Genomic DNA, 13,828 nt, shown 5'->3' on the forward strand with positions numbered 1-13,828 from the left:
TTATGTACGTGGTGTCATTTATTGTAGCAAAAGTTAATAATAAAGACTTTTCACCATGCTCGGTATAAATATATGTTTCTGACATTGCTATACAAATTGTGAGATATTTACATGTAATTTCGTCAAAAAACTTTACAAAAAATAGAAAATGTGCTATTCGATATGGTTACCATGGTTACGAGTGTAAAATGCATTGTTAGTTTACACGAAACTTACATGTGGCGACATAAATAAAATTATTTAAAATCAAATACGTAGTACATGCTCACAATTATTTGAAAAATAGTTTTCAATTTAGTGGTTTGATTAAATAAAATTTTCAAACAACCCCCCCTCCCCCCCCAAAAAAAACCCACACACCAGCAGTAACATAATATATTACATAACATAAATGATTATAATGTACACGCCTCAATAACAATTAGGCAAAAAACAAAATTGGGTCGGTCGGTCGGATTTTTTTTTTATTTAAACTTAATTTAAAATTTAATAGTCGATCAAACGTGTTCGCCATGTTCGCTACCGCTGTACACATGTACGCACACTGACAGCGCTAAAACAACGTGCAAAAGCCGTCGTTTTGTTTGTGATGTAAGCGGACGAGAGTTTTAAGACAAAATGTCATGTTTTGTAAATTCAATACAATTTTGTGCATTTCATGTATTAAAAATTATATACAAACGTATTGTTTTTGATTCATAATAATGTTTTTATTTAATTAAGAAAATACTTGGTGCAGCGATATTTTTAATATCGTCCACCAACTATCCGTCGAATCGCAAATGTCAAAATGTCCTGAAATGCAAAAGACGTGTTTGCTCTTCAGACTTCATAGTATTCGGAACATGTCAGAGAAATACAGATCAATCCGAGGTTCAAAGTTGCCACTGTTCAAACAACGGTCCGGAATTGTTAATTTTTAGAGAAACACTTTTTTACTGCTTAAAATGGTGAGATTTTTGGGCCTATTAAAAAACAAAAAACCTTACAATATTAGTCATTCTCCACAGTTCCTAATTAAATGAGTATTGTTACCGTAATTACAGATATTATTGAATAAACCTCAAAAGTTCCGATCTCTATTACAGATAAAACTAATCTTTCATGACGTGTATACATTTAAATGACGAATAGATATACATTCCTATATACATTAGTCATTTGCAGCCCTGACTCCAAGAAGGTACTGAATATGCCGGCCTATTATGAGGTTATAAGCTTAAAGCGGGAGGGTCGTCACCTGCGCACGCGCGGGAATTGAGTCCCAAGCGACGACAACAACACACGCTAAACACGCAAAGGTGGACGCTTGTTTATAAACAATGACACGCTATGGCCATCTGACGCATGCACAGGCGACGACTCCCCCGCTTTAAACGTAAACATAAATAGTCACGGGTTGCACGTAACCGACCAAAGGATATGGCTGATAATCGAGGAACAGCCAATTGATCTGTACGTATAATAAGGTAATTTTCAATTTAAAAATTATGGATTCGTGTATAACTATTTTTGTGATATAGTACAAGTACGGCTGCATATCAAATGATATGGCTTATGTTTGTCAAGTCGATAAATCGGTATGTATCGCAAAATGAACTGCCATTTACGTTGTCTTGTTATATATACCGATCTCGGGCCCGTGTACACGTTCAATTATGAGTTTGTATTGGAATTGTCAAAAAATCGAGTGAAATTGACTGGATGCATTAAATTCTGGGCTGGGGTGTAGAACATGCAAATGACTTATGCAAATAGTTATTCACTTGTTCATGCATACTCGTTTGCTCTCCATGCCGTAGCTCAGACTACAGGCTATGTTCCTCAAGGTTCGGTGCTATATAATCACCACCGTCAATATCCAAAGCGGAATACTGATCGTCGTCTTGAACGGGGGCGCTTGGTGCACTTGGTGAGTCACTGGGAGAAGGCGCGTATCCTGGGTTTTCTCTTGGAACATTGTTTCCAACTTTAGGATAGCTATGTCCAATCGGTGACGGTTGCTCGTAGTTTCTGTCGTGCAGTTTTCTCCTGTAGACAACCAGCCCAATTACGGCGCCTACGATAACAACCACAGCGGTGGCGCAGGCAACAAGGTAAATGGGCAGGTGCTCATCTGGAATGGAAGAATACTTATAAGTCCCCCACGTGTACTGAGAAGCACAGTGAATTACATGTGTGGACTTTGCGACCAAAGCAGTGAACACTTTCAACTAGCCTGGTTATAAAATAAAATGTAAAATGAACATGCGAATATACTTTGTTTATTTAAATTTGTGTTATCTTTTGAGCAATTGTTTTGTATACTATTTTATAACCATAGCAATCGGTGCGTTCCATGGGGCAGCAGTACCTGGTCCACCCACTCTGTTCAAACCTGGTTGACGTCACTATTGTATAATAATATCCGGCGAATTATGTAAGTTCACAGTCCTGGCCACCTGTACATTGATGCTCACAGATCCTAGATAGCAGCGGATTCGAGGCTAGGCATATAATGGGAGCCTGAGTGATTGCTCATAAAACCGAGACCAGCATGAGAAGTTATAACAGAGTGTGCACAAATAAAAAGGGAGAAGTGAGTCATGGCTCTGTTCTCTGTACTCAGATCCGAGTTAGTCCGCGTCAGTCAACTAGTGTATACATACGTGATGACGTCGTCCAAAAAAGGCAAGAACACATTCTTGACGAGCTTTTCAACTTATGTGTTGTGATTGTTAAAGTTTTATCGCATCTACGTCTAGTCCTGCCCCTCGGGACTATAGGGTACAAAAAATAGCTATTTCACAAGGACGCATGCCGAGAAAAATATTTGTTATTTTAAGTTAAAGGTGGTGGTCGTCGCGTTGCGTCCTGTTCGATGTGAGACTCATAGCGACGTACAAAACGCGTGTAAATTACATTGTTTGTTTACATGGGAATCGAACACGCGCTTCGCGACGACCACCGCCCTTTAAATAGACGTGACATGCTAGTGCCACCATGCCCAATGGCATGCTGTATAAGCTTACTTATCATTGAGTAACCGAGTAACATGTGTATCTAGAAAACACGACTGTAAAGTCGAATAAAATCAAGCTACATGCCTATTCAAAGACACTAGTGTCTTTGGCCTATTTGACCGATTTATTTAAAACTTGAGTATCTGGCCAGTATTTAAAAACATATTCATCATTAATCTAATACTTCACGAACACATCAAACTCAGGTCAAGTTCAAATCGAATTCACGTACCTACATAATAACAATATTGAATAAAATATTAAAATAAATTGAAATAGATGTATTTAATTTTTATTAGGTTAAGTACGAATGGATAAATGAATACGAACATTATTACCAGCCTGGTAGAATTGTATCCTAATTAAACGTTGCACAACAAGCAACTACAATGAAACATGTGAATGGCCAGGAATGTAGATTACAGCATGTGCCAAGTACTGTCATGCAAAGTAGCGTCAATGCATCGATGACAAGGGTTGTGAATTTACAGGATGAGCCAATAGAAAATCAATGCGTTGACCATGGGTAAGGTTGTAAATTAAGTAAAGGTCACACTATGGCCGTGAATGTAAAAACCAAATACTACTATATAATGGCGTGTAATGGTGGCTATGGTAAAGATTGACAGTAATATGTTGCAATTAGAAAAGCATCATTACAACTTAAAAAATACATAGTTTACTCTCTATATTTTAATTGTAGTTGAAATTATTTGATCGCAAATTCACATCCATAAATTTCTGCTTCAAAGGAAATATTCATGTTTCCTGAACATGTTAAAAACATCTAAAAGGAATTACAAGATTTACGACAATACATTGCGCAGGTACCCTTCAAAAAAGCGTCAAGTATTATCGTTTTGACCACGTATAATAAAAAAATGTTTATTAAATATGCATGTGAACTAAATAAAGAATACGGTTTCAATATAATATAACTGAGTCTCCCAAATGTGTCAAATACATTGAACAGCCTAACGGATCAGAAGATATGTTTATTACATGTCTGTACACACGATAGTGTTTTTGAAATAAAAAATGAACAACGCTATGAACAATTGCATGCTATAAATAGTTTATAAAAACAAAACCGGCAGTTATTAGTTGCGTTCACGCACAGCTCCTTAGCACGGGCTAAGAGGTCAAATTCCTTAGCCCGTGCTAAACGAACGTGCGTGAACGCTTAGCACGGGCTAAGGAACGCTAAGTACGGGTTAAATCTGATCCGAATTTAAGACGCGGTCTAGACCCTTTATACACGGGCTAACGAAGTGTGCGCGAACGCTTAGCCCAGGGCTAAGCGCCCTCTGCAGCGACCTTTTGGTGTGAACATTATGAACGTGATCAAATATATCCAACTTTCTCATTTCCAAAATGGCAACCGAGATCAGTGTACACGCTTCCACACTGATCGGGTCGCTGTAGTAGAGCGTACAGCAGCTCCAATCGTAGACAAAATAAATTTGGTTCGCTGTCTACGACATGCATTAATAAAACTCTGTATTCTGTTACGCCGTTGTATACTGTTTCTATGCATCCAAATAAGTTGGGACCGTCTTCTCTCACGTTCCTGTGCACGTCGCTTCAAAATTAGAACCAAACATGTCAGCAGCAGAAATAGAACCTCGCGCGTGTCATCCATTTTTCGTTCACAAATAGCGGCTTGCCAAAGGTCACCAACTGATGGCGCCCCTTAGCCCGTGCTAACGACTGTCCCTCCCTGTGCGTGGACGCAATTGGGTCTAGCCGAAACGCAAATTTGCTAGATAAGCCTAAATCAGCTTAAATCTTAGCCCGTACTTCGTGTAACGTGAACACAATTCATTGCTACGTGTGAGCTTCGGCTATTATAGTTTACGTCTGACGTGTTAGCGTTTAGTAACAAAATCATTGTGTAAATGAAATGGAATGGATTAAAATTAGCAGTCTCTAATGTGTGCAACCAAACTTTCGTAAAAATTACTGAAGTTCTCAAGTTTAGAAAACACAATATGCTAATTATATCTGTTGTGATTTTTTTCACAGTATACATTAGTGAATTTTGATAACCGTGAAAATATGCAAGGAACTAATTGAAATCAAAAAAAAAATTTCCCTATGACCTGTACATGTAATTGTGTTTGTATGTTTCACACTACATATGAATACCATGTACAATTCTCTTGAAATATCACCAGGAAATATATATATATACTAGTATGCAAATTACAGGTAATAACTTCCAAAATAGCGCATTCACACACATTCAAAAGTAACACTGCTTGTCATAATCTACTAGTACTAGTAGTCATTTGTATATCAATATTAATATGTACAATAATATGTACTCCATGGTGTAACCGCATAATCAGACTTAATCGGTGCAGTTCTGCAATCTTACATACACTAACACTGCTATTAACTAGCTACCCACCTTCATCGGATCCAACCCTGTTTTCTAAACACTGTTCATTTTCCACTGACCATAAACATCCACTGTAGGAATTACACTGAAAGCAAGAATAGCAAACTTATTCGTCACTCATTTATCTACATGTCAATTTGTCCGTTTCCCATTCGCTCTCTCTCTCTTCAATTATTTATTTTCTTTCTCACTTTTATTTACCTCGGTATATTAACGAACTCACACGTAACTTTAAAACATTGATACAAATCTTCCGTGTCCAATTCCTCTTCGACTACTCGCGATAACGATGGACTTGGCGGAGTACACGAGGGTGCGTCGTCACTGCGAAAAAGGTTACAGTGTTAAAGCGTACTCTTAGATCATTGCTAAAAATGTCTTATCCATAGTGCATAGCTATTGATATGTGGAATATGTGGTGCACGCAATATGTGCAACTTGCTGAGGGAATATCTACTAAACTTTCAATACTGAATCATGATTTTCAGCATGTTTTAATGTTTGAGAGCGTTTCGTATTTACATTCACCATTTATTAACACGTTCTCAGAAAATACATTCTCAGTACTATCGCGGACTTTTTTTTATAATTGTTAACTGAAATCTAAACAATACTATTGGCCGATTGGAAAACATCGAAACATTTTGTAAGCCTTAAGAAATTATCCATCCGCCAAATATTCATTTGCGCACTTTTCTTGTTGATTGGCTTGATTTATTAAACACCCACACACGCGCAAACAAGAGAATGGGATTATTGTCGTGATAATATGGAAATTTAGTAGATGTGTCTTAGAATACGATGAGAAGTTTGGCCGTTTAAATGCGTACAAGTGAATCCCTACCATAAAATAGCACTTGCAATTTGCACTTAGATAAAATAAAATGACTTCATTTTAAATTTAATGGGAATAAAATACGTTTAGGGTTTTATGCATAACGAGTGGAATGACGTGCGACCAATACAGGGTGTTATGGTCACGAGAGCGCTTGTCATTTTATAAGCGCCTTCCGACATGGCTGCATTCAAAGTCGAGTGAATCAATGGCGATTTTAGGAGATAATTGTTTATATCACTATCGATCATCACTGATATATAAAAAATGCCGCGTCGCTACAAATGAAACAAACGAATAGGGCTCCAGGCAGTTACATGCATTCCAATGCTATCTGAATGGCGGAGAGACCCGAGCCATGTTGATATACAGTATACCTACAAATCACTAATGTGATCAAGTTTTGGGTTGCATTTTATGGAATTTAAGTTATTTCAATCAATATACTGTAAAATACTTTATTTTCGCTTGGAATAAGGAATAATTCAGTGAAAATAAAATCCAGCGACTATACCAATATCCTATATTTTACATTCAACTTGTTTAAAAGTCAGTGGAAATGAATTCCATACAAAACATCCAAAAAGCTTTTCAGCGACAATTAATTCCAGCTAAAACAAAGTATTCTACAGTATATAACATTCTACATAAAATTGAAATTAAATTGCATTCCTAAATGGGATTGAGATACAAGTTTAATTCTAATTGAATGAATGTAATTTAACGGAAAGTGAGTTAGCCAGTAGATTTTCAAAGTAGTTTTATGTATGGATACCTTGAAAACGAGAATTGGTCGTTACAGAAGTCGTATCGGGCTGATGATAAGCATGGACATTCGCAGTCGTCATTATCGTTCCGTTGACAGTGATCCTACAGAGCACAATACAGATAGGTATGCATAAGTAGAGCATAGTCATAATACTGTAAATGAAAGTAGTACTAGTTGCTTTTATGAAGCGAGTGTTAAACACGGGATATGGTAAAGAATAGAACTCTGGCGCCAATGGACATCGAGATCTCGTTGAAAGCGAGAAAGTAACGAGACTTATGTCACCACTAATGAGAACGGCATACAGATCCCTCACTATAACGATGTGGCAATAACAAATATGTGCCATCACTAATAGAATGGCATGATACAAATCCCTCACTATAACGATGTGACAGGAACAAATAGGTGTCATCGTTAAATAGAATGGCATGATACAAATCCACCACTGTAACGGTGTGACAGGAACAAATAGGTGTCATCGCTAAATAGAAGGGCATGATATAAATCCCTCACTATAGCGATGTGACAGGAACAAATGGGTGCCATCGCAAAATAGAACGGCGTGATACAAATCCCTCAGTTTAACGATGTGACAGATAGGTGTCATCGCTAAATAGAACGGCATGATACAAATCCCTCACTATAGCGATGTGACAGGAATAAATGGGTGTCACCGCTAAATAGAAAGGCATGATACAAATCCCTCACTACAGCGATGTGACAGGAATAAATAGGTGCCATTGCAAAATAGAACGGCGTGATACAAATTGCTCACTATAACGATGTGACAGGAACAAATGGGTGTCACCGCTAAATAGAAAGGTATGACACAAATCCCTCAATATAACTATGTGACAGCAACAAATGGGTGTCATTGCAAAGTAGAAACGCAGGATACAAATTGTTCACTATAACCATGGACGTACTAGAGATGGACGCTGCACGGTGATTCACACCTGATAAGACGCATTGTCTTTCTATTGTACTCATCTTAAATTTATAAATAGGCAGACGTACTCTCATCTTGGCTGAGTTGCCGCCCGATCTTAGTTTTGATTTTTCACGACAAGATTCGAATCTTAAATTTTATATTATATTGGGTCAAAAAAAAAAATACTGACCTTGCCCGTGAGCTGGTGCAATGTTAAGTTGTAAATCAAAGGTTTAACGCAGATCCGTACATTCTAGGCAAGTTTACGAGCATATCTGTACCGATCTTCTGCATTTGTTAACAATTTTAGCAGTGAGGTTTGATTGGGCGCGCCTTGAAACAAGGCGCCCAATCAGCTTGGACGTACCAAATTATAAAACAAAATTCCACTTCCTGTTTTTGTCTCTATGAAGACATCCTCCCCACACAAAACTGCGTCGATTGCCTGTACCTGATTGAGGCTTGAGGGCACCAACACCAAAAACTTTCGCAATTTTATCATCACAAATATCACGATTCATGGGTGCCACCATTTTGTTTAAAATAAAACGCCAAAGAGAGATTTGTGAACACGCAAACTGATTGGACAATGATTAACAGCAATAATGTACGTCCATGCAGCAACTGACTACTGGGAGGACTGTTAGAATACGCATATTTAATGGTCGCTCTGTCAAGGTCTGTTTAGAGGCTTGGCCGAATAAACTTAGACCTTGGCTAGCGAAGATGCGATGTGACAGGAACAAATAGATCTCATCGCTAAATAGAACGGCGAGATACAAACCCCTCACTATAACGATGTGACAGGAACAAATGGATGCCTTCGCAAAATAGAAAGGCATGATACAAATCCCTCACTTTAGCGATGTGACAGGAATAAATGGTGCCATCGCTAAATAGAGCGGCAGACGTTACTCACGTGAACACATGCGCATTGCTGAGGAAAACACGCTCTTGACTGGTCTATGATTCCAAGATACGCGTTGGTTTCAGGAATCTCTGAGAACTGATAACGTGTACATGAATCTGTACTATCAAGGTTGTCAATGGTTCTTGACTGTGGCCCGTGTTCTGTCTGTGGAAAATGATAGCAATACATATAAATATAAATTTGAAAAGTTTACATAAATAATATAAAATATGCCGAACTATATACATTTTGGTTCGTTCATAATTTTTTGTTATTAACGTTGAAATAACCCGGGTCGTTACCAAAATGTTGAAGGGCGGTGGTCGTCGCGCCACGCAAGCGCGAAATATTGGTCACATGCGAATAAAGATGGCGATTTTGAATATTGTGCAGACCAACGAATACAACTGAGACGTTACCAAGCTTTAACTGGGTAATTTCTTTGGTGATTGGAAGGTATCGAAGGAGCCATCTATGGTATTTAGAGCATGTCGCGCCCTGGTCAAAACTCGTACTCGTGACTCCATTAGAAAAGCGCATTGAATTGTGGGAAAATCAATGTTTATCGACGTAGATAGCGTTTCATTACGTAGACACCTTTACAGTATTAGCATTGTCACTTTTGAGTCGACGATTCGGCGTTTCTTGTGCGCGCGCATACCAGTTATGAGGTACAACGTAAACAGTCTCGCTTTGAGATGTACACCCGGGTCAATATGACTATCGATTGTGCGTAGTAATACTTACAACATAATAATACTGATCCTTGATGTTTTGGAAGTTCACACATCTTCGTTTCTTCATTATATTTTTATCGATCAAATCTTGTGCGATGGCCGGCTCTATCTGTGTTATGTGCTCCCCACGTGTGTACAATCGACTTCCGGGTTGGATCAATTCGGGATGCATAACAAGATGGCCACTGCTATCCATTACGAAACACCTGGTGGAAAAGAACAAATACATAACATTTACGCTTCAGTAATTCAACTCGGGACGAGTATGATATGAAATCACTGGTGAAATGATAAATTATGGACGCCGGCAGCTGAGAGAAGGCGCCCTGAACCCATTGTTTATTCTACACCGATATGTGAATTTATAGTTGTTGTGTCAAACGGAATATAAATAATTTTTATTTTATACTAGTAACCCAATGACGGCTACAGATTGCTAAAAGATGTTTCGGGATAAATTTTATACAAATTTAATTTGTTCCATCCTAGTTTTGTGCAAATGACCATGTTTTACTTTTTTATAGTAATGTTGGTACCTGTCTTAGACTACAAATGTTTTACCTGTATTTGCTTTCTTCACATTGCGGGTAATTCTTTTTCATCAATTTGTCGAAGTAAGAATATGTGATGTCCATCCCCATGACAACCATGACGTCATCGGACGTGGCACTCAAGAAAGTGATACTGCAGAAGAAATATAGGAAAATATTAACAATCGTGACGGTCGACGCCCGGCAACCACAATGCCTCTCAATGATGCTAACAACAACAACAACAACAACAAACGAACGGTGCGCAAGCGAAATGTTGCCATGGTTAAGCACACAAAACAAAACGTTTGATTTTCTGTAGCTGTAAGTGCGTTAGATTCAAGTTAATTTAAAACAGTCACAGCAAAATTCATCTTGAATCGGTTTTAGCCCTTTTTCTTTGTTTTGTATCGGGACCTTTAATTGGGAAGAAAATGTACAGCATATGACCCCTTCAAAAGGGTTCATGCCCTCTGGGATGAGTGGGTTTATAACGCTCAAAAGAAAGATAGCACAGGACTGTAAGATTGGAAAACTGGTAAATGGGATGGCTTTGGTACCTTAACTATCCCTACAATGGAGGACCGTTTTAAAAAGCAAAACTCATAGGGGGACAAAAGATATGTTCGCGTTACTCATTTTTCCAATGATACATAATTGTTAGAAGGCGAATTTTAAGAAATAAGAGAAGCGCTTGGATCGAATGTACTATGCTGATGATACGAAATGATGATATACGAAAGAAAATAGTATGATGACAAAAGAAATAGCCAAGGAATGCTTAGGCCTGCAAACGAAAACGTAAGGACGAAAAAAAAACTGAGCTGGTTAATTTTACTACCAAAACAAAGGACAGATGTTTTAAGGAGTGTGGGTGGAGGATACTCTAAAAGGTGGCAGCATGATCATAGCGCCAGACATGTGAATTGAGAGTTTCTGATGCAGTCCTGCAGCAAGAGGAAGATGTCTTTCTTCATGACCAAGAATAACTAAAGACATTGGAGTAATTGTTTAGAAACAAACGTCTACCCATGTTGTTATCGTCGCTTGGGACTCAATTCCCGCGCATGTGCAGGTGACCACCCTCCTGCTTTAACTTAAAAACTTTCTAAACATGAACGAGCTATCTCACTTAGCATAATTTGTCAATTAAAACAAACAAACAAACAAACAAAATGACGCAACTAATTGTCCGGAAGTGCACCGTTTTCAAACTGATAGAGTATACATACACTCTTTTATATATACCTTCAGTCGCTCTCGCTGCCCTCGTTATAAAGAAGAAAAAGCCAATGAATGAGGCTCAGTAGCAGGTTGTAGTGGATAACGAGTTTTTCAGTCAATGTGGGCCAAGTGTGTATGCAATTCGTTGCTCAGTAACATGCCCTAACATTTGAAATATTGTTCTTTATAGGGCGCCCTCAACGTTTTAAATACTTACCTTTCTGTTATCGCTTTACTAAGTGTGATGAAATTACCTTCATCGTTGTCAGTCCCACGTGACGCCGATAACGTCAAAATCCCCCGGTTACTTTTAGATCGCATGTACCTAGAAATTAAATACAAGTCTGAGCAACCGTTTCTTATTGTTTCAGCGGCTATCGTAATATTTTGCGTTAGTTAATTCACAACACGCGATATTTTTTTTTAACCCCGGTGTTATTTGCTACCCATGGTCTGAGGATAAAAACTACACACACAATGTATTAGTAACACAGATCTACAGATAACACAATTTCTCAGCAACCTTCCCGTTACAATTATCAATACTGACAATGAAACCAATGTTCCCACACGTGATAATTTTTTCGTTTTCCGTAAAGTCCCAATACTGAAATTCAGGTAGTCAAACGCAAAAATCTAATTATTGGCTTAGTACAACTGCCCTCACTGCTAGTCGTAGAACTAATATACAGCTATATCAGTCAAACTATTGTTTTACAATCTTCATATATTGAATATTCAAAACGGAAGCACAACGTTTACTTACCACGGCCGCGAGGTGGCGTCGAATTTCTTATTCATAATCATTCCGGGGAATTGTCGATAAACGCCGTTATGACTTCCAATAAAACGATACAATGTGTAATTCTCAAAACCAAGATTATTCTGAGTCCACAGTTCGTTGACCTTCGATGTGGCTAAAACCATGTCACGAATTCCCTCCTAAATAACAGGTTCGACCAGATTAACTGATTTGACAATTACTATGCACTGTGTTCGTTTCATGGAAAATTAATTTATTTCACGAGCATGCGCGTTGACTTCCTAGTACGTCATAGAACACGGAAAATTATAAAGTAGTGCATAAAAGTAATATTATCAAGCTATTCGTATTACAACGTTGGTGAATGTTTGGTTAAATAGAAACAAAAATAAGGAATTTGAGAAAAAGATGAATATATACTTTGAAATAAGTGTTCAGGCTACTTGAGTCTTTCATATAGTTCCCGTATTGGCGCACTACATTCTCAGTTTCGATCAGTTGGAGATATCCTGTCGGGTTTATGAAGGCATTCGGTGAAAATTTCACTACGGGCTGATCTAAATAAAATCGAATTTTAAATAAATATTATTAATAGGTTTCTATATAACGAAGTGATTTCAGTTTATAAAGCAATAGTTATATTGTTATATGAAAGAATATGACAACCCTTCTACAAATGTGTGATGTCTCTATGCTACACTAAGGGTCAGGTCAGATCATGTCAGGTGAGAATAGTGCAATACTTATTATATGCATACCTATGGTTGCATATCTGTTGAAATGTGAGCACGATTTCCCTGGAGGTATCAGATCAAGACGGTGATAGAGGAAGTCATCATCTGAAAAAGTGAATGTAAATTTTGTTAGCGAAATAGCCTCAAAAAACTTAACTATATTAGAGTATAAAACAAAACTAACACAGTCAGTTCGCGTAATAAAGTGATAATGAAATAACTTAATGCGACTAATCTACACATATATACCGGGGAAGCCATCTTGATTCCGGCCCGGACCTAGAAAAATACTAAATTTGCGAAATGGAAATTCAGATTCCTTTCACATTCAAATAATCCGTTAAGAGGATTTTTAAGCCATCCACCAACGAAATTCAACTACATTCGGCTACACTGCGTACGAATACCATAATTATTAGACACAGAACCAATAACATAAGTTCTGGGGCATTTGAAACCAAAGTGAGGGTCGTTCATCTGTAATGTCGTAGCTGATTGGCTTTTTCACGTTTCATAACTCTTGTTTTACTTCGTTAAGTGAATATTGGCAAATTGATTTCATTTATTAGATTATCACTTGCAGCCAGCAGACTGTAAAAACTACGTAGATAGTCAGAAACTGGTACAGTACCATTTACCACTGTGATTTGTTTTGCCAATACAGCTTCATAATCACCCGTACCTTGCACAAGACACAAAATATATGGTGACCCTTGAATCTGAAAACAATATATAAATATGTACATGTAAAACCTAATCTGTCATATAAAGCCCCCTCTATTGACGAGGCGCTCCCTGTGACGTAATCAGTGCGTGACATGAAGGCCATTCAAAACGTCGATATCGTTTCGACTTTAAGTTGTCCACCAATATAGATTATATGTTTTTGAGAGATTTTACTACCACGAGCGACAACACAACCAAACACGTTTGCCCGTCTCCAGAAGAAGCAATTTAAAAACATTATTAACAAAAATCACTTAGAC

At 37.8% G+C, this 13,828-nt stretch overlaps 1 protein-coding gene across 1 annotated transcript in view; it reads right to left on the reverse strand.

The window, feature by feature from the left end:
- LOC102806196 (VWFA and cache domain-containing protein 1-like) overlaps positions 1 to 13,828 on the reverse strand; it is a 29,579-nt gene continuing 15,751 nt past the window's right edge. Inside the window, exons 15-26 of the mRNA XM_085491281.1 lie at positions 13,474 to 13,561; positions 12,867 to 12,947; positions 12,529 to 12,665; positions 12,112 to 12,287; positions 11,563 to 11,670; positions 10,153 to 10,275; positions 9,602 to 9,797; positions 8,864 to 9,019; positions 7,017 to 7,111; positions 5,608 to 5,730; positions 5,416 to 5,491; positions 1 to 2,116 (exon numbers count right to left, since the gene is read on the reverse strand). Of these exons, the coding sequence (XP_085347407.1) occupies positions 5,440 to 5,491; positions 5,608 to 5,730; positions 7,017 to 7,111; positions 8,864 to 9,019; positions 9,602 to 9,797; positions 10,153 to 10,275; positions 11,563 to 11,670; positions 12,112 to 12,287; positions 12,529 to 12,665; positions 12,867 to 12,947; positions 13,474 to 13,561 (1,335 nt within the window). The 3' untranslated portion in view covers positions 1 to 2,116; positions 5,416 to 5,439. The remainder of the gene's footprint in view (positions 2,117 to 5,415; positions 5,492 to 5,607; positions 5,731 to 7,016; positions 7,112 to 8,863; positions 9,020 to 9,601; positions 9,798 to 10,152; positions 10,276 to 11,562; positions 11,671 to 12,111; positions 12,288 to 12,528; positions 12,666 to 12,866; positions 12,948 to 13,473; positions 13,562 to 13,828) is intronic.

The sequence above is a fragment of the Saccoglossus kowalevskii genome, chromosome 16, assembly GCF_978046115.1.
Source record: "Saccoglossus kowalevskii chromosome 16, keSacKowa6.1, whole genome shotgun sequence".
NCBI classification, from domain to species: domain Eukaryota; kingdom Metazoa; phylum Hemichordata; class Enteropneusta; family Harrimaniidae; genus Saccoglossus; species Saccoglossus kowalevskii.